The sequence below is a fragment of the Lagenorhynchus albirostris genome, chromosome 10, assembly GCF_949774975.1.
Source record: "Lagenorhynchus albirostris chromosome 10, mLagAlb1.1, whole genome shotgun sequence".
Taxonomy (NCBI): domain Eukaryota; kingdom Metazoa; phylum Chordata; class Mammalia; order Artiodactyla; family Delphinidae; genus Lagenorhynchus; species Lagenorhynchus albirostris.
The window spans coordinates 43,356,692-43,375,540 of NC_083104.1; the positions used below are offsets into that span (position 1 = coordinate 43,356,692).

Genomic DNA, 18,849 nt, shown 5'->3' on the forward strand with positions numbered 1-18,849 from the left:
TACAAGAGCAAGAAGGACTGCTTGGCACTGCTGATATGAACAGTAGCCAGGTGGAAGGTACAAGAAAACGTTGCCATATGATGGATTTTCCAAAACCCTGGGAGGAGAGTTGGCCACCTAGACCTGGTCCTCCTCTCCTCTGTCTGCCGGAAAAGGGAGTCTCTGGTGGAGCCCCCAGCTGTAATGGGACAGTAAAGAGGCCTAATAAACCAGAGAGTCAACCAAGGTGAACTGTGTTGGGAGAAGAGCCTGGAGGACATGGGGGAGCAGGAGAGGGAAACAGCCGGGAAAAGACCGTGTCTTTGAATTGTTTATCAACCAGGCTCCCAATGTCATTGAGGCTTGACTAGACTACAGGTTTCCATGTGCAAGTAGGAATCCTTCTAACAAGGAAATCTGACCATTTCATTCTCCTGCTTATAGCTCTTCTGTATAAAGCCCAGATTCTTTAACATGGCAGCTTGGGCCCTAGTTTTTCTCTCTGACCTCCTCCCTTGCCCCCCTTCCCTACCACTAGACCTTTCCACTTGTACAGTTCCGGAAACATGCTCTCTCTCATCTCTGGGCATTTATTTGTACAGGCTCTGCCTGGTGAAAACTGCCCCATCTATTAAATACATGCATAAATGAATGAATCAAGTTGGAATTGGATCAGGCATAGTCAACTACCTGTTTTGGATTTTCCAGGTCTCAAGTAGCCACCTCCATTCCAATACAAAGGATTATTCCCTACCCAACGCCAGCTGGAGCACCATCATGGTGAGGCTGTACAATGAACACATGGAGAAGATGGTGGATGGGACGGGGACGAGACTTCCAGGTTATTTGCACTCTTTGCAGTTCCTTAAAGAGGCAGACTTAGCTAGGATCACTAAAGCTATCCCTGGTAAGTTCACATCCCTATATCAGGAGCACTTAACCTCGGCTGGAGCAGGGCTCTGGTTAGTGCAGGACTGTTGGCAAATCTTTGCTTATGTGTGTGCATTTTCCTCGAGGAGCTCTGTGCCCCAGCCCAGTTCCAGCACCTCCTGTGTGGGCTGCATTAGCCTGAGAGTCAGGTACAAGGCAGTCTGGGCATGGTGATCCTAGACTCACACAATATTAGGCCATAAAAGGAACATGGAGGCCACCTTTTTCAACCTGCTCATTTTACAAGAGAGAAAACTGAGGCCTAGATAGGTGATGAAGTGAGTTTTTGGCAGAGCCTGGACTAGAATCAGGAATTCCTGACCCCTGGGGCAGTGCTCTCTCCACCCGTGTCTGCAGTCACCCCGGCATCTCCTTATACCTGCCAGCCCCATCCTCTCTTGTAGACCAGACAGGTGCAGTCTCAGTGAGGAATTGGGAAGAGGCAGTGCCTGGGATTAAGGACCAGTGCCTTTACCCTGGTACACACAGGGTCAGAAGCTCAGTGATGCAGCCAGGGGGCAGTATCTTACTGACCCCTGAGGCCAGAAGCCAGAACCTGTTATGGACTGGACTCATGCTCCCTCTAGTGGTCAGTTTGAGCTGAGCTCTTGAACCAGTGAAGGACATCAGATGGAAAACAAAGACCGGATCCCGCATTGCAGAGACAGGAGCAAGCCGAAGTCTTCTAATTTTATATACCTAAGCTGTCATTCGAAATTCTGCTTTGAGATTCTTGGTAAAAATGCAGGTGTTTGACAAGTCTTGGATTTTATATATTGGAGGCTTTACCTCTAATTACGTCCTCTAAATTATCCCCAATTCAAGTCATACTGTATAGACAAATTTCTCTGAAATCTCAGACCTGTGGCAGTGAGAGGGGACATATATACTTAATTTACAGAAAGGACTTTTGCCTGCCTATTCCTTGATCTGCCACAATCAATGCATTCAGATTAGTATTTATTATTCAGTTGATAGGAGCACTGGTGTCCCAAATTCACAGGCAGTTCACCTCTCACTGTCCCTCACACTGCTGATCTCATCCCTTCCTTGGAAGCTGCTCGTCTCCCTCAGAGGTTTATGGGGCCATCCCGGGGGGTGCGGATGGGAAGCAGTGGGTTTCCTGAGGATCTCCTCCGGTTGGATGCTTTCTGCCCTGGAGACTGCACCGTCCCAAGGGTCAGACTCCAGCCCGACATCTTTCTCACCGACTCAACTCTACTCTCCAGTCCAAATGGTAGAAGATACCCGCCACTTCTTCTGGATCACAGAGATGAAGAAACTTGGCTTTGAGTACATCATCTTCCACGGTGCCTCGGAGAAGAAGTGCATCTGCTTGCTCCAGCCTGAGCCCCTACTGGAGGGGCTGCCTGAGTGAGGCACAGAGAGCCATCGCAGCCAGTAGCTCAAATGGGCTTTTTCTTGGTCAAGGAGCAGGGAGGGGTGGGGGTGAGAGGACAGTTGGTGGGTCCATGGCTGCCTTCAGCAGGTTCTTGGTTACTGCAGCTTGATTCTACTGACCCCCTGGGTAGGGAGGCTCCGCCAGCCCCTCGGTCACCCACCCGAGGTGTGGCCTCTCCCTGTTAGGGACTTCCTGAACCTCCTAAATGGCAATGGAGTAAGCAGTGGACATTGGAAATAAGAAGGGGGAAAAACTATTCTTGTTCAGTGGCCAGTATATGCCAGACCCTGCACATGGAGATTTGGCTGTCTTAATTTAATGCCCACAAAAATTCTTAGGAGATATTCCTATCTTATGGATGAAGAAACAGATGCCCCAAGTGGTTCTCTGACTGAGGTCACATGGCTAGAAATGTGAGATTTAGAGTTAGTTCTCTCTGCCTGCAAAGCCCATGCTGTTTTCACTGCACCTTTCTAGTTCCCCCTGAGACCAACCCAAGAGGGAACACAAGATTCATCAGACTTTGTGGTTGGAGCTGGTGGTGGGGTGGGGAGTTTCTTCTGCTTTAATTTATTCTCTTCTAAGCAGGTGTAAGTTGCTTCAGACAGCCTTGTTTGCTTCCCCTGCATTTCCTTGCTCTTACGTCTCTGCTCTACCCTGAGAGATGAAAGAATCTTGTTCTGGATTGCAGGGAACCCTTCAGCATGTCACCTCACTGGAACCTCGCCGTGCGGAGTGGAGTCCTGGGTGACTCTTTCTTTCCCTTTCTCCCCTCGTCTGCCCCTTGCAGGGTTATCCATGGTGGTGCACTGGGGACCATGACAGACACGTTTTTCATGACGCTGTACAACAGTGCCAATGCAGTCTTTACAGGAACCATGACCATCACCTTCAAGAGGTCTGTTTCCTTGCCTGGGTTCAAGTTAGGAGTAAGCTGGCATGGGGTTATTCCATGTGTTGCGATGGAAGATGAGGGCTCATGTAGCAATCCTGAATGCAAAGAGGAGTTTCTACTTTTGCTTTTCTCATGGACCAATCTAAACTTGTTAGATGTTCCTTTTTCATCCAAGGACAAGGTGATAAGCTTGAAGATGGGTTATGTGTTCCAACATAAAGATATTCTACATGGGATGATGATGAACTACTTTTGGCTGCCTTTGATTTAGAGAAAGCCAGCCCACGTGCCTGTAAATATTTACTTTAGTCCACAAATAATTATTGGGCCCCTACTGAAATGATAATTCCTGGTATTTGATTAGTCTCTTGCGAAACACGCACACATTATTTTGTTCAATCTTCACTATAATCCTGGGAGGTCGGTACCTCCAACTTGACAGATGAAGAAGCTGAGGTGAATACACAGCTATCAGGTGACAAATGCAAGGGCCCCTGATACCTTGGAGCAGAACCCCAGGACCTCCACTCCGGTAGCCTCATCCTCCCACGGGGTCATCCCTCCCTTTCTCAGGAGACCAGCCCACCAGCCGCTCTCCCCCATTGCTCTTTCCTAGACCACTCACTCTCGGCTCAGTGGTGAGGCTGGAGGCAAAGGTCACTGGCATGGAAGGAAGAAAGGTGTTTCTGTCTTGTGAAGCCCAAAGCAGTGACAGGACCGTCTTCTTTGCCAAAGCTTCTGGTAAGGCCATTAGAATTCTTTTTTCCTCCTGTTTGTGCCCATCCTTGTGACCGGGCACAGAGGGTGACTTTCCACACTGCTGAGGGCACTGCCTACCCTGGGAGACTCTTAAGGCTGCGTGTTTGGGGTTGGAGGGATGCTCTCATGGAGAGGAGCCTCTATAAGTTGTAGGATAGAGGCCATCATAACACACCCATTCACCTCTCTGGGAGGCCAGTGTTGTCCAGTAGAAAAGTAGTTCGAGCCACGGGTGCAATTTTTAAAAATTTTATTGAAGTATAGTTGATTTACAATGTTGTGTTAATTTCTGCTGTACAGCAAAGTGACTCAGTTTTACATACATATGTTCTTTTTCATATTCTTTTCCATTATGCTTTATCACAGGATAACAAGTGTAATCTTGTGTTCTAGTAGTCATATGAAAAAAAGCAAAGAGATAAAATTAATTTTAATAATTATTTCACCTAATTCAATACACCCAAAATATCATTTCAACATGTAATAATGTAAAAATTATTCATGAGATTATTTTATCTTATTGTCACGTCTTAGAAATCCAGCGTGTGGATAACTTACAGCACATTTCTGGCACGAAATTTTCAGCGTTTAAAGGGAAATGTGGATCTGCCAAGACAATAAAGTTGTGTTTAATGGAAAAATATTCCACACTGCTTCGGGTTTTAATACAAATTAATTACAATTAAATCAAGTCTAGAATTCTGGTCTTCAGTCACACTAGCCACACTTAACGTGCTCGATAGCCACAGTTGGCTACTGGCTACCGCATTTGGCAGAGCGAGTCTGGACTGTAACTACCTTCAGACGTGGCGCCGAGAAGCACACCACCCTGCAGACGCCCGATGCAGCTCCGGGCGCAGGGAAGCCCCGATCCTGCAGTTCCGGAGGTCTCCACGAGGTGGTACTAAGGAGCACACCCTCGCCAAGCGCGACCCGCGTCCAACCCCGGAAGCTAAATTCCGGCGTTATATCTAGTTCCTCCGGCTTTCTCCACTCCCGGATGAACCCTGTCTAATACTCTCAAGTCCTGAAGACGGCGACGGGACAGGATGGGCAGGGCAGCAGAGCCTCGCAGTCTGCTGAGCTAGTGAAGAGCGGCGCCTGGAGCCACTCACGTGCGGTGGGCGCGCAGGTGCCGACCCTCGACCAGCGCAGACCGCAGAGAAGCCCCACGGTAGAACGCGTCGCCCGGCTACCGCCATCGCGTCGTCTTCTCTAGGATCGTCAGGGCCGGGCCTGAGCTCCCACCGACGGCACCCCGGGCCCAGTGCAGTCGCAGGCCTCCCTTCCAATGATTCAGAAGTCACGCCCGGCGCTGCTGCAGCCTCAAGATGTCGGAGACAGCGTGGAAACGCTTATGGTAACCTGCGGGGAAGGGAAGGCAGGGGTTCCGGCATTGCCGGCTCGGGGAGGGAAATTCGGAAGGTTGCCGAGGGTCAGCGGCCCTCGGGGAACCTTTTCAGCCTCCGGGATGCGCGCATAACCGGTTGGGGACGTGCTGGCAGAGATGGAGTTTGACTAAGGGATTAAAAGAGGGGAGGAAGGAGAGAAGTTGCAGTCCAGTCCTTGGGACAGGCAAGCAAAGGTCTCGCTCCTGTATTGGTAATCTGGGTAGAGGTAGGCGGAATTGCTGGGGCCTTGGCCGGTGTCGGGGGGGAATGTGCCCGCGTGGTCCAGAGCGAGGTGCGAGCGCTACGGGACGTTGCTTTGAGTTGGATGTCTAGAATGACAGGTGGGAGGACACCTGGGTAGATATTTGGACCATTGCAAAGCCCGGCAATAACGCTAAGCCTGAGGAGCGATCGTTGCTCGAGCGAGGTGGGTCAGGGCTGTACAGCGCCCGCGGGCTGGACCAGGTGGACCCTCCCGGGAACCGGTGCGGTTTGCCCTCGCCACGAGGCCACGCCCCTCCCGCGCCTGGATTGGCTGCCATGTTCGCGCCGCGGGGCTGCCATTGGTGGAGGCGGAGGCTGGGCTGGGCCGGCGAGGAAGGTCTGGCTGAGTTGCCGCTAGCGGTGGGTGGAGGCGGGGATGCGGCTTCGCTTTAGGCCGGGAGGGACAGTTGGCCGCGGCTACTTTTCTCCCTGAGGTCAAGGACACGGCCCACCTGCGCCGGGGGCAGGGCAGGGGTGTGGGGTTTTTTGTTTTGTTTTGTTTTTTATCTTTAACAAAGGTGGAGGCGGGGACCGTTTACATCTTATAACATGTGCTTACATATTTCTTTTTGGGTCCTCCAGCTCTGGCCTGGAGATCTGAATTGGATTTAGGATATAGTTTTTTTAAAGGGGAGTAGGAGTTGCTTGTGGAACCTGTTTGCTAACTATTCAAGTGCTGCTTATTGCCTTTATGTATCTATGTATCATTGTTTGGTTGTTTTTGCCCTACTCCCCCTCAAAAAACAAACAAATAAACAAAAAAGCCAGCTGTATTACTCGTTTTATTTACCTTGAATAAATTTGGGCTGTTTAGGAAAAAAAGTCAAGCATGCCTTAAAGGGTATGCCATCCACCATTGACAATATCTTAAAAATGAAAAGTGTAAATTCTATTTTTTTAAAACAATTATGTTACCTGTTTTGTTTTGTTTTGTTTTTAACTATCAGAGGTTAACCTATACTGCTGTTTTATATTTTGCATCTGTTCTATGCTATTGGACCTGGAAAATTACAAAGTTAAAAAAGTTATGGGCTCTATGCATGTATCCACAAATATTTTTTAAGCCAATAAAATGTTCAAGCAATGTGCTGTAAAAATAAAAACATTAAGAAAATAGTTCCTGCAGTGGAGGACAGTGTGTTGGGCTTTGGGGAGCAGTATACAGTAGTTCCATACACAACCTGTGAGAGCCTTAGAGAGGCAGCTCCAAAGATAACTGCTTAGAAGCTGTAACTGCCGGCCATTCCTACAGCCTTACTGGAGCAAAGGGCTGGGGGGAGCCAGGGGAGAGTCCCCTGTCCAGGGATGTGGCCTGCAGGGCCCTCTAAGCTTTATCCTGTGGAATTGTGCTCAAGGGAGAGCCATGTGCAGATTTCCTGTTAGATGAAGTGATTCGTTCATTTTTTTTTTTTTTTTAATTTACTTTTGGCTGCGTTGGGTCTTCGTTGCTGTGCTAGGGCTTTCTCTAATTGCGGCGAGCAGGGGCTACTCTTCGTTGTAATGAGTGGGCTTCTCACTGCGGTGGCTTCTCTTGTTGCAGAGCAGGGGCTCTACGCCTGCGGGCTTCAGTAGTTGTGGCGCACGGACTTAGCTGCTCTGCGGCATGTGGGATCTTCCCGGACCAGGGCTCGAACCCGTGTCACCTGCATTGGCAGGCGGATTCTTAACCACTGTGCCACCAGGGAAGTCCCTGATTCATTCATTCTTGATTGTTGAGCACCTGCTGTGGACCAGGCTCCATGGTCAGTGCTGGAGGAACCACCATGAACAGGACAGTCCAGACCTCCTCTGTCCTTGACCCTCAGTCATAAGGCAGGTGGGCTCCGGCGCCGTGGAAGCACTGAAGAGGAGCACTGAACGCGAGTGTGGGGTTAGGGTAGATCAATGGCAGGGTGTTCACTGGGATGGAGTGCCCTGGAGGAGAGGCACATGGGGGGTGAGAAAGAAAGATGAGTTCAGGTTTAGAAATGTCAACCCGCGGTGCCTGTGGGACATCGGATTAAGTGGATATGGGAGTCTGCAGAAGACAGCTCGCAAGTGTGGACAGAAGGGTGGAAAAGAAGAGGCTCTGCATGTGAAGGCGGAGAGGCTGGGGAAGTGGGAGGAAGATCAGGACGGTGTGAATCCCAGAAGCCGGAGGCAGAGCACATTTCCAGAAGGAGCTGGTGGTGGTCAACAGCCAACAGCAGAACGCTGCTGAGCTGCCTGGGAAGTGCCCTGGACTGTCACTTAGACTGGGAGGAATGGTGAAAAAAGCATGAACTTTGAGTCTTAGCCAATGGCTTCAAACCCTGTGACTTAGGATACGTTGTCATCCCTGTGAGCTCCAGTTTCATCTGGAAAATGGGGTTGAACATCTAGCTCTTACGAGCATTGTGAGATTTCGAGGTGCTGTATATGGATGCCTCACCCCAGGCTGCTCTGGTAGCGGGGGTTGGCACTGCTGAGGCTGGAGACCCCCAAGGAGATCACTAGGATGGATCAGTGGGGGGCAGGCTCTGGGAGGAATGAGGGGTCATCAGTAGGAGTTGGTCATGAAACAGTAGGTAGACCAAGGAGTCTTATTTGTCTCCCAAATGTCCTGCTGGGACATGAAGGAGAGGCAAGCGTGTGGAGAACCGTGGACAGAGTTTCCATTAGGGGATGTTGAGTTTGAGATGCCTACAGGCCATTCGAGGGGACGTGGGGGAAGCATGGGGACAGTGGACTCGGGAGAGAGGCTGCAGTGGGCTGGAGGTGTGGGCGTTGCCGGCATGTGTGCATCGAGCATGGTGTGGTGTGGAGATGAGGGTGCCCTGAGAGGCCGCAGCTACGGGGAGATAAGAGGAACAGCAACATCTGTGGCTGGGGAAAGGAGGCTTAGAAGGGCAGCCAGAAACCACAAAGAGAGGAGCGGTGATCAGCTGTTTCAAATGCACCAGAGAGGCCAAGTAAGAGAAGGCCACAGATGGGAAAGGGGTCCTGGGATATGGCAGGTCCTTGGTGAGGCAACTTTAGTGGAGGGGCTTTACCTGGATGGCAGACTGGGGAACCTGAAGGGTGACTAGTGAAGAGGGAGTGGAGATGATGTGGCATCAGGCTGGAAATATGGGGGGCTTTCGAGCTTGTTCCAGACAAAGGAGAAGATGTCAGTGGAAGTAAGAGGCTGAGTATTCAGGGAAGAGAGGCTCACTGATGCCACAAAGGTTCAGATGAGGCTGAGAAACAAAATTCGTGGGAATATGGGTTAGCAAAAGGAGCAGGACACACATCTGATGAAGCTGTTCCCATCTGGCTTGGTTGTACTAGGGGTCTTACCTTTGATGCTTGGAAGGCTATTTGAACGTGCTTATAAGCTCCAGTATTTATTATCTGAACTTATTAAGTCCTTTTAAGGAATTCCAGTTATAAATTGAGACTTGCTGTTTTGGTGAAACGTGGAATAATCTCTCTTCTCTGTGAAACAAATACCACAGATTACAAACATTTTGGTTCCGGGTAGGTAGTTTTTTTGACGTATAACAGGCAACTTCATCTTAATAGCATTTTAGGACTATAGTATGCCATTTATTAAAAAGTAATAGTGCAAATGCCATTTAATGAGAAGAGAGACGATCTTTGGATGGAGTTTGCCAAGTGTCTCCTTTGGAAAAGAGGACATTTGTTTCCTGCTTGGATTTTTAAAAGTGTGTTTTCACAACCATTTGATTGCGTCTCGCTGTGGGGCCTCTGGAGTGCGCTTGGGGGAAACACAGTCAGTCTGCGAGGCAGTCCTGCCCTCCTGGATGCCACCTCTCAATTAGACAGTGTGTGTGACTCTCCTGGCTTAGAGGACAGCCAGCAAACCCAGGAGTGGTTGCTGGCCTTGTGGTGCCCCTGCGATCTGTTTAGGTCCCGGTGAGACAAATGGGTATATGACGGGGAAAGTTTTACATTACGGAAATGCATGGGTTTTACAGGAAGTGGCACAGACATTTCACATTGTACCTGCTCACTTATGGTTTCACTTCCTTTGTCTTACTCCTGTAAATAGCCTGCAGGCCCTACAACCTAAGGAACCTGAAACCAGCAGTTCAGAGTTAAAACACTGTTCAACTGAGTTTTGCTTTTGTGACGAGAAGGAGTTGGCCTATGACTTACTGTCAAGACAAGTAGGGAGGTGTGGTCAGTGGCATAATTCACAGATGGAAATCACCGTGTTGCTCAGTAGGAGCAAAGTTATCCGTAAGTTTTTAATTATCAGTAATTACTAAAGTTGTTATCAGTAAGACCAGAGAGCTACCTCTTGGAGTATACTGTGTTCTCAATAACATTCCAACACTGTTCGTTCCTGGCTATGCTTTTCCCTCTGTGAAGTCTGACGCTAATACAGGGTGCCACCAGGTGAGTTTCTAAGAGATCCTTACAGAGAACTGACTGGTCCAGGTGTGACGAAGGCTGGGACAAAGCTGCTGGCACACTGTTCTCTTGCCCTGCAGTTGCAGCCCGTGATCAAAGCTTTCCTGTGTGGCTCCATCAGTGGGACCTGCTCTACCCTCCTTTTCCAACCCCTGGATCTCCTCAAAACGCGCCTGCAGACCCTTCAGCCCTCAGCCCATGGGTAAGGCCTGCTGCCCCCTTCCCCCGCTCCCTCCCCGCCTTTTCACTGAGGACCTGGTTTCAGCAACTTCTCTCAGATACTGGCGCATCTTTACTGTGTTCAGTCAACTTCCATTCTGTTGGATGAGCAAAGAGAAACACAGGCCAGGCCGAGCTTTCATGTGTTTTATATATACTCTTAATTAAGTGGGGTCCTTCCCTGAGTAGCTTCCTGGGATCTGCCTTGGTGACGTTTGCATTTTACTGTGCCAGCCTGTAATGTCATAACTGTGCTGCCTGGCACAAGTAGTGGGTGGTTTTCTGGAAATAAGATAGGTATTGAGTGTATCTTATGTGCCCCCTATTGGGCTCAGCCCTGTGGGAAGTGCACAGAGTGTATGTAAAATGAGAAGTTATCCCATTGCTTGCAGTGTGAATGGACAAAGAATCATGCACCTGCCACATCATGAACACATAGGAACTGAGAGTAACTCCAGGGTGCCTTTTAGAGATTCTTAAGTGTTCTAGAAAAGAGTCCACACAGAGAAGTCTGTGAGTGGGGAGTTCTTTCACAGGGATGTGGTCTAAGCGATTTCTCCTTCCTTGCCTCCGTTTTGTCTGCCTTCAGATCCAGACGTGTTGGGATGTTGGCTGTGCTCTTGAATGTGGTTCGCACGGAGAGTCTTTTTGGCCTCTGGAAAGGGATGTCCCCCGTAAGCTGCCTTTTGGGTCTTGTCTTGCACCCCCTCCTTTAATAACTAGCCGTCTCTCATCCACCTCACACCTCCTCTCTTTTAAGGGTACGTGAGGTTGGAGGTGGTGGGAGGGCCTTTCTGGTCTTCCTGCCCGTCCCTCTCACTGTCACTGGCTTCCATTTGAGGGCCCTGGGAATAGCACACCTGTGCGTCCTGGGCACGACTTCTTAGTGCAGCATGAAGTCCTAGAGCAGAGGCAGCTGGCGCCCCACCTGTCAACAGACTTTGCCCTCACCCCTCCAGTGCCTCCACACCTGCATTTCTTTGCCTAGACAGCTTTTTCTGGCCTTTGGAACTCACTTTGCTGGAAATGGCAGGGAATTCACACTCACCCCAACCCCGCAGCAGCCCTTAACCAATGAAAGACGAGAGCTGATGTTTAAAACTTCCCTTCCCTCCTCAGGTGGCAGGGTAACCTAGGACACTGATTCCCCGAGTTCCCCAGAGGGATTCCGTTGCCCATGGCAATAACTGATGAGACGACACACTCTTTGTTGGCTGCCTTCTCTCCCATCTCATTTCCCTACTCTCCCATTGGTGTTCCCTCCACACCTTAAATCGACTCCTTGCATGCGAATCCCGGGTCTTCTTTGGGGAAATCCAGCTCAGACAGGATCTTACATGTTGGTGTTTGATTCCGTTCCTCCCTCCGACTTGTTCTGCAGTCCATCGTGAGGTGCGTCCCTGGCATTGGAATCTACTTTGGCACTCTCTACTCTTTGAAGCAGTACTTCCTGCGAGGCCATCCCCCCACCGCCCTGGAGTCAGTCATACTGGGGGTGGGCTCCCGCTCTGTCGCGGGGGTCTGCATGTCACCCATCACTGTGATCAAGACACGGTACGAGGTGAGTGGGCAACCAGAGACACCGGGCTCTTGAGTCAAGTGGCCACTGATGCCACCTCCCGATTTATAACCTAACACAGGGTTGATGTGGTCGGAGAACTCATCTGTGTAGTCAGGCCAAGCACATGCAAACCAGAGCCGCCAGGGCTCCGGTAATGCACCCTGAGGATGGCTTCGTTCAGTGCGCAAACCCAGGGCCACTGTGCCAGCCATTGGTTCTGTGCTTCCTTTGCAGAGTGGGCGGTACGGCTATGAGAGCATCTACGCGGCCCTGCGGAGCATCTGTCACAGCGAGGGGTACCGGGGTCTCTTCAGTGGCCTGACAGCAACACTCCTTCGTGATGCCCCCTTTTCCGGAATCTACTTGATGTTTTACAACCAGACCAAAAACATTGTGCTTCATGGTACGGGTAAAGGAAGGTGTGGTGGGAAGAGATATCCCTTGAGAGATCACATCCTCACCACTTTCTCTGAGATAGGAGACTATTCGTTGTTCTTAGCAGCTCCAGATTCTTATCCTAGTTTTAGAAACCAAGCCGTATCTGCATTGTGTCAGGCATGGGACCCGGTGCTGGGATGCAAGGGCGGCCATGAAGACATGGTCCCTGCCCTTTTGAGTTTATAGCTTCCTAAGGCAGACTACTGATAGTATGTAATTCTTGAGTCGGGGAGGGGGTAGGATAAAGCTCATTTTGCATAGGTTTTGCAGCAATGCTTCCCACATTTGCCTGATCTGGGTCCTACCCAAGGCATCCTAAATCAGAAGATTTGGGGTAAGACCTCAGAGACTGTATTTTTCAAGAAGCACTTGTTGTGATTCTTATCAGACAAGTTTGGGAAATCCAATGGGTTAGGAGCTGGAAGAAAAATATTTTCATGTCCCTTGCTGTGCTCTTGGCTAACATTGTTTTGAGCCCTCCTTTTGGATGGAGAGAAAGATGCCAAACCCCTAGCATTTTGGCAGGCCCACGCTTCCAGTAAGCTCGTGTTGTCAAGACATGGGCAAAATCGACAGGCAGTAAACATCCACCCAAGCAGAGCCAGGCATTGATAGAAACACATCCTATAAAGTGAACCTGCATTCAGTAAGGTGTCTATGGATAATGTGAGCAAGGAATTGCAACCAAAGTCGTTTAATTGGGAAAGCCAGAATGCCACCCCCATGACAGTGGTGTCAGTTGGAGTGCTTTGGGAGATTTGCTGCTTCTCCCCAGGCGCCAGGAGGTGTGACACTACAGGTCACAGCCTTACCTTACAGGAGAAAGTTAAGGCAATAAGGGGGCTTGGATATACATTTTTAACTTCTTCATCCATCCTGAAAATTTTTTTTAATTTGGTATTTAGAAATCATTTTATGCTTACCAAAAATGCCACAAGAATAGTACCTATAACTCCATAGCTCATTATTCTCTTTCTATGTGTATAATTGTTTTCCTCAAACCATTTAAGAATAAGTTGCAGACATGATGCCTCTTTACCCTTAAATACATCAGTGTGTACTTCCTAAGAACAAATGCATTCTTGTATAACCATCGATAGTTCTTTCATCTATAGTCTTGATTTCTCCAATTTTCCCAATAAAGTATTTTGTAGCAATTTTTATTTTTTATTTTCAAGAGTATAAGCCAGTTATATAACCTCAGTGTGGGTTTCCCTGATGTTTCCTTTCAACTAGATTCATTTATATCTTTCTAGCTAGAGGAGCACATAACTGAGGTTGTGTCTTCAGTGCCTTATATCAGGAAGCTCATGACATCCGTTTGATGCACTGTGGGTGATGTTAACTTTTTATCACTATAAAAATAGTGTCTCCACTGAAAACTCAATTGTTTGTTCTTCTGTAATTTCTAAGTATCTCTGTGGGGAGATACTTTGAGTCTATATAAATCTATATAACACTTCCTGTCCTTTCATCCATATATTTTAGCATCAGTGAATGACTCTTGCCTTAGTCAATTATGCTGATGGTTGTAAAAAGGTGAACTTTTCCATTATCCTACTTACACTGATTAGTTTAGATTTTGGATTCTTAGCCTTGTTTGAATCCAGACCCTTCTGGCTTTCAGGAAGAATTAGTGGGCAACTTGGCATGGATATTTATCTGATGAATGTGGGATTTATTTATAACTGAATGTTGCCTTTGTCCTGTTTCAGACCAATTGGATACAGTCCTTGTTCCCGTTGTAAATTTCAGTTGTGGGATATTTGCTGGGATTCTGGCCTCACTGGTAACTCAACCTGCAGATGTTATCAAAACTCACATGCAGCTCTCCCCAATGAAATTTCGGTGGATTGGCCAGGCAGTGACACTCATTTTCAAAGTAAGGCTTTAGAATAAATATTGGTTCATATTGTGGTTAAGGCTTTCTCTCTCAGGCAGTAGCTCTTATCCTTTACATGGTAGAAACACCTGGGAAGCTTTTAAAACAATCCCGATTCCCAGCTCATAACCTGGGCTTATCATATTAGAATCTCTGGGGGAGATGAAACCCTGGCATCAGTATTTTAAGTTCCCTGGTGATTCCAATGTGTTGCCAAGGTTGAGAATCACTGCTAAAAATCTATGGTTGTGGGATTTTTTGTTGTTGTTGTTGTTTTGGTTTTGTTTGTTTAGGGAGGGAGCCTGACATTAGGACAACATGTGATATTTGTTAAACATGCATATTGTTGGGCTCTACCCCAGACCTACCTAGTCAGGAGATCTGGAAGGACTCCTTAACCTAATCAAGGATCTAGGAGAAAATGTAGTCAGAAAAAAATCACAAGCACATTGTTTTGTTTCCAGGAGTTTGCACTAATGCAAATGGACAGATGGTATTGAAGATAAAAAGTACAGTAATTGTAAAGTACACTAAAATGCTATTTAAAAGCCACTGAGTAAGCCCTTTGGAAACGTACTGTTATCAGATATTCTTTTTGAAAGTAAATTTGTCACCTACATCTTTAGATGTTTCTGTACTACTCAATTTTTGTATGTAGCACAGGAAACATGTAAGCATCTGCAGCAAGTATCTGCCTTATCCTAGATACAAGCAAGTATTTGTGAATCGGATCATATTCATCACACTGCTTAGGTTGCCTGCTTTCTTATTCTTTATACCTAAAATCATGAAGTTTGAAAATAGAGTCTTCAGTATATGTGAAAATGGTAAGATTTTCAGCTAAGAAATAAATTCCCCTGGATGGAGCAAGCCTAAAAAAAGATAAAGCTTAGCAACTACTCCAAAAAATTTTTTTTTTAGTTTATTGCCTCCTTGGACCCAGTATTCATAGTTTTAACATTATTTATAAAAGCCTAAAAAGTAAGACTTAACAATGGGGTAATGCAGAGAGAGATCCTCACTCTCGTGCCAGGTATATAAGTGTATTGCTGCTTTAGTCCCAGAGTTTTGGCCTCCATTTTCCTCCTAGGATTATGGGTTGCGTGGCTTCTTCCAAGGCGGTGTCCCCCGGGCCCTCCGCAGAACTCTGATGGCAGCCATGGCGTGGACAGTCTATGAAGAGATGATGGCCAAGATGGGCTTGCAGTCCTGACCGAGCCAGGACCAGGCAGAGATGGGATCTGTCGCCCTGCCTGTTTTCTGCCAAGGACCTCTTCAACTCACTACCCTGGAGTCGGACAAAGTCCTATCTGGAGAGGCAGGCAAACACGTCACCTTCAGTTACCCAGCTCAAGAAGAGAATAGGTGGGTCCGACTCCAGCCTTCCAGACCTCCCAGAAGAGGAGTCACTGACATGGACATCATATTGGGGAATTAGGAGAAGGGTTTACATACCCTGCAAGGCTACTTGAAAAGGCATTTCCAGAGAGTGCTCTGTCCGGTGTCTCTGCTCAGCCACCCACTACACCACAGTGCCTCTTTGGATCTGCTCTTGGGCAGTGCAGCGCCAGGGAGGCTGTGGGCCGCCTGCAGTGGCGGAGGAGTTCCAGCAGCCAGGCTGGGTCTGCTGAGAGAGGAGTCACCGTCACCGGGCTGAAGACTGCCTCTGAGGTGATGAAGAACAGATGTCACGACTTCATTGGTTCCTCATTGACTTCTCAGAGGCTCCGGAGAAGGGGAGCAGTGGCTTCCTAGCCCCTAAGTGTCCAAATAATATTGTTTGATCTTGGCTCCTGCACTGTTTCAACTCCAGGTTACTCTGGCTTTTTTCTGCAGCTAAAGTTGGATAAATAAAGTGAAGCACTTTATCATTGAAAAACCTCAAGTGCCACGACTCCGCTCTAAAATAACAAAATAGTCTAAGGTGGCTGACTCTTGATCTGTATAGGTCCTCAAACCTAAAATTTTTAAAAATAGCTTTATTTTATATATCATACAATTCATCCATTCCAAGTAGACAATTCTGTGATTTTTTTTAGTAACTTTACTGACTGGTGCAGCCATCACCATAAATCAGTTTCAGAACACAGTCACCCCCCGCCCCCAATAAGATCTCTTATTTACAATTAACCCTCGTTCCCAGCCCCAGCACAGCCCAGACAGCCACTGAACTGCTTTCTGTCTATAAATTTGCCTTTTCTGTGCGCTTCCTACATAGTCATACACTATGTAGTCTGTTGTATCTGGCTTCTTTCACTTAGCATAACGTTTTGGAGGTTCATCCATGATGTGGCATGTTCAACACTTTATCCTTTTTTTATGGCCAAATAATATTCTATTGTGTGCCTATTTATCCATTCACCAGTTGATGAATGTGTGAATTGTTAGCACTTTTTGGCACTTACGAATATTGTCACTATGAACATTCACGTATGAATCATTTGTGTGGACATACATTTTCATTTCCCTTGTGTACATGCCTAGGAGTGGAATTACTGGATCATGTGGTAACTATGTTTAACCATTTGAGAAACTACCAGACTGTTTCCAAAGTGGCAGTACCATTTAACATCACCACCAGAAGTTTATGAGGGTTCTGATTTCCGCACACCCTCCTCAACACTTGTTATTGTCTGTTTTATTTATTGTAGCCATTCTAGTGGGTTCTATCAACTTTTAAGCTTAGGAAGGGGCTGTTGTTTTATCCAGACAGCAGAAGGGGGAAGTTTGATCTCCTGGTTAAGAACATGGGCTGTGATTCAGGCGGCCCAGGTTAAAAGGCTGGCTCTCCACCTACTTAGACACATTTGAAGTTGTCCCCAGGGGATGGGGATAGTAATATTTCCTACCTCCCAGGGTGGTGGCAAGGGTTAATTGAGCATATGTTTCTGGTGCATTACATTAGTTTCCTAGGGCTGCCACAGCAAACCACCACAAATCGGGTGGCTTCTAACAAATTTATTCTCTCAGTTCGGAGCCTACAAGTCTGAAATCAAGATGTCTACAGGGCCATACTCTCTGAAGGCCCTAGGGGAAGACGGTTCCTTGTCTCTTCCAGTTAATCCCATGGTGGCTGGCAGTTCTTGGTGTTCATCAATCCAATCTCTGTCTCTGTCTTCACAATGCTTTCTCCCCCGTGTGTCTCTCTGTCCAAATTTGCATCTATTTTTAAGGGCACCAGTCATTGGATCAGGGCCCACCCTACTCCAGAATGACATCTTGATTACATTGCAAAGACCGTATTTCCAAATATGGTCATGTTCGTAGGAACTGGGGTTTAGGACTCCAACATATCTTTTTGGGGGACACAAGTCAATTCATACATATTAAGTTTAATGATTTATAAGTTTAAGTTTTAGGTTAGAATGCCGTATTCCAAATTATAATATGGAGAGGAGTATGGGAGAAGACAAACTAGGATCCTAATCTCCTAGTGGTACCCAAGCCACCAGTGCTTGGTGACCTATGTGTGTGAGGCTGTGTGCTGGGGAAAGCAGGGGAGCACCTAGGGCTGGAAATGGTGTGCTTGGGGCAGCAATGCAGGGCAGGCAGCTTAACACAGATGATGGATGGAGTGCCTGCCGCCTAAGGACTTAGCCTCTGAGGCAGGATGTTCAGGTTTCTTGGCCTCTTCAGTCTCCCTGACCCTCATCTTGGGCTCTGGGAGCCTAATGCCAGTGGGGCCCGGCCAGGGGCTGCTGGGAGTGGAGGGGCAGAGATAAGCCCCAGAGGTGCAGGCTTCATCCCAGTGCAGATTTGCTCGCCTGTGTAGCCTTATACACAGCCGGTGAATTTCAGCCACCAGAGGCCCCTCCCTGCTCTTCATTTGTTCTGTTGGGGGCAAATCATCTTAAAATTTGGAGAAATCGTCTCATTTCCTCTAAATATGGAGTAAAACTGAAATTTGCCATTATGAACTCTGATTCCAGAGGCAAGTGGCCCTGGGGTCTACATATCCCAGGCCCCCAGAATTTTTTTCCTCTCCCGTAGTCTCCCACAAGTATTAAAAGCTCAGAAAAGAAGTGGCTAGTGAGCTTCAGAGGGCTTTGGAAACACTGCCCAGTGCCCTCCCCCCACTTTTTTTTTTTTTTTTAAATTGATTCGTTCTTGGCTGCCTTAGACTTAAAGCAAATTATATAGGGGCGGAGCTTTGTGGGAGTAAACAGTCATCTGGCGCTAGAGATAAGGCCTAGTAAGGCAGGAGGCAAAAAGGACAGAAGCAAAGCTTTCAAGCTGCTATACTCAATTTCCAAGAATATGTTATGAAATATCTCAATCACAAGAGTAGAATAGATGGTACATTGCCCCTTCATTCACATCACTCAAATGGAACAATTATCAGGATTTAGCCACTTTTGCTTGTCTTTCCCCTCTCCCCCACCTCCTTTTTTCTTTCCTTAACTGAAGATTTTAAAAGCAGATCCCACACATCATACCATTTCACCCTTCCACATTTCTATATGCATATCTAAAAATTATGGACATTTTTCTTAGGTAACTACAACATTATTATCCTACTTGAAAAAAAGTTAACATTATTTTTGCTTATCAGCCAATACCCAGTCCATATTCATGTTTCCCTGATTGTCTCAAAAATTATTGTTTACAGTCGGTTTATTTGCATCAGGATTCAAACAAGTCCTAAGATTCTTTGACCAGCTGTTGGAAAGGGTAAGTAATTTTCAGGCAAACCACGGTTAAAGTGAGTCATCACTTCCTGAGGGCCCAATCAAGTCAGGGAGCCTAGCAATA

The 18,849-nt window shown here is 47.4% G+C and overlaps 1 protein-coding gene across 2 annotated transcripts; it reads left to right on the top strand.

Annotated features, from left to right (window-relative positions):
• The first annotated feature begins 4,932 nt into the window (after positions 1 to 4,932).
• SLC25A38 (solute carrier family 25 member 38) lies at positions 4,933 to 15,976 on the top strand. 2 transcript variants are annotated; one of them, XM_060162211.1, is made up of 7 exons: positions 4,938 to 5,325; positions 10,078 to 10,199; positions 10,806 to 10,890; positions 11,598 to 11,777; positions 12,012 to 12,180; positions 13,931 to 14,097; positions 15,188 to 15,976. In XM_060162211.1, the coding sequence occupies exons 1-7, from the start codon at positions 5,257 to 5,259 to the stop codon at positions 15,308 to 15,310; spliced, it is 915 nt and encodes a 304-aa protein (XP_060018194.1). In that variant the 5' UTR covers positions 4,938 to 5,256; the 3' UTR covers positions 15,311 to 15,976. The 2 variants fall into 2 exon arrangements, with proteins under 2 accessions (XP_060018195.1, XP_060018194.1); XM_060162212.1 differs by lacking the exon at positions 13,931 to 14,097 and having other exon boundaries at positions 4,933 to 5,325.
• The last annotated feature ends 2,873 nt before the right edge of the window (positions 15,977 to 18,849 follow it).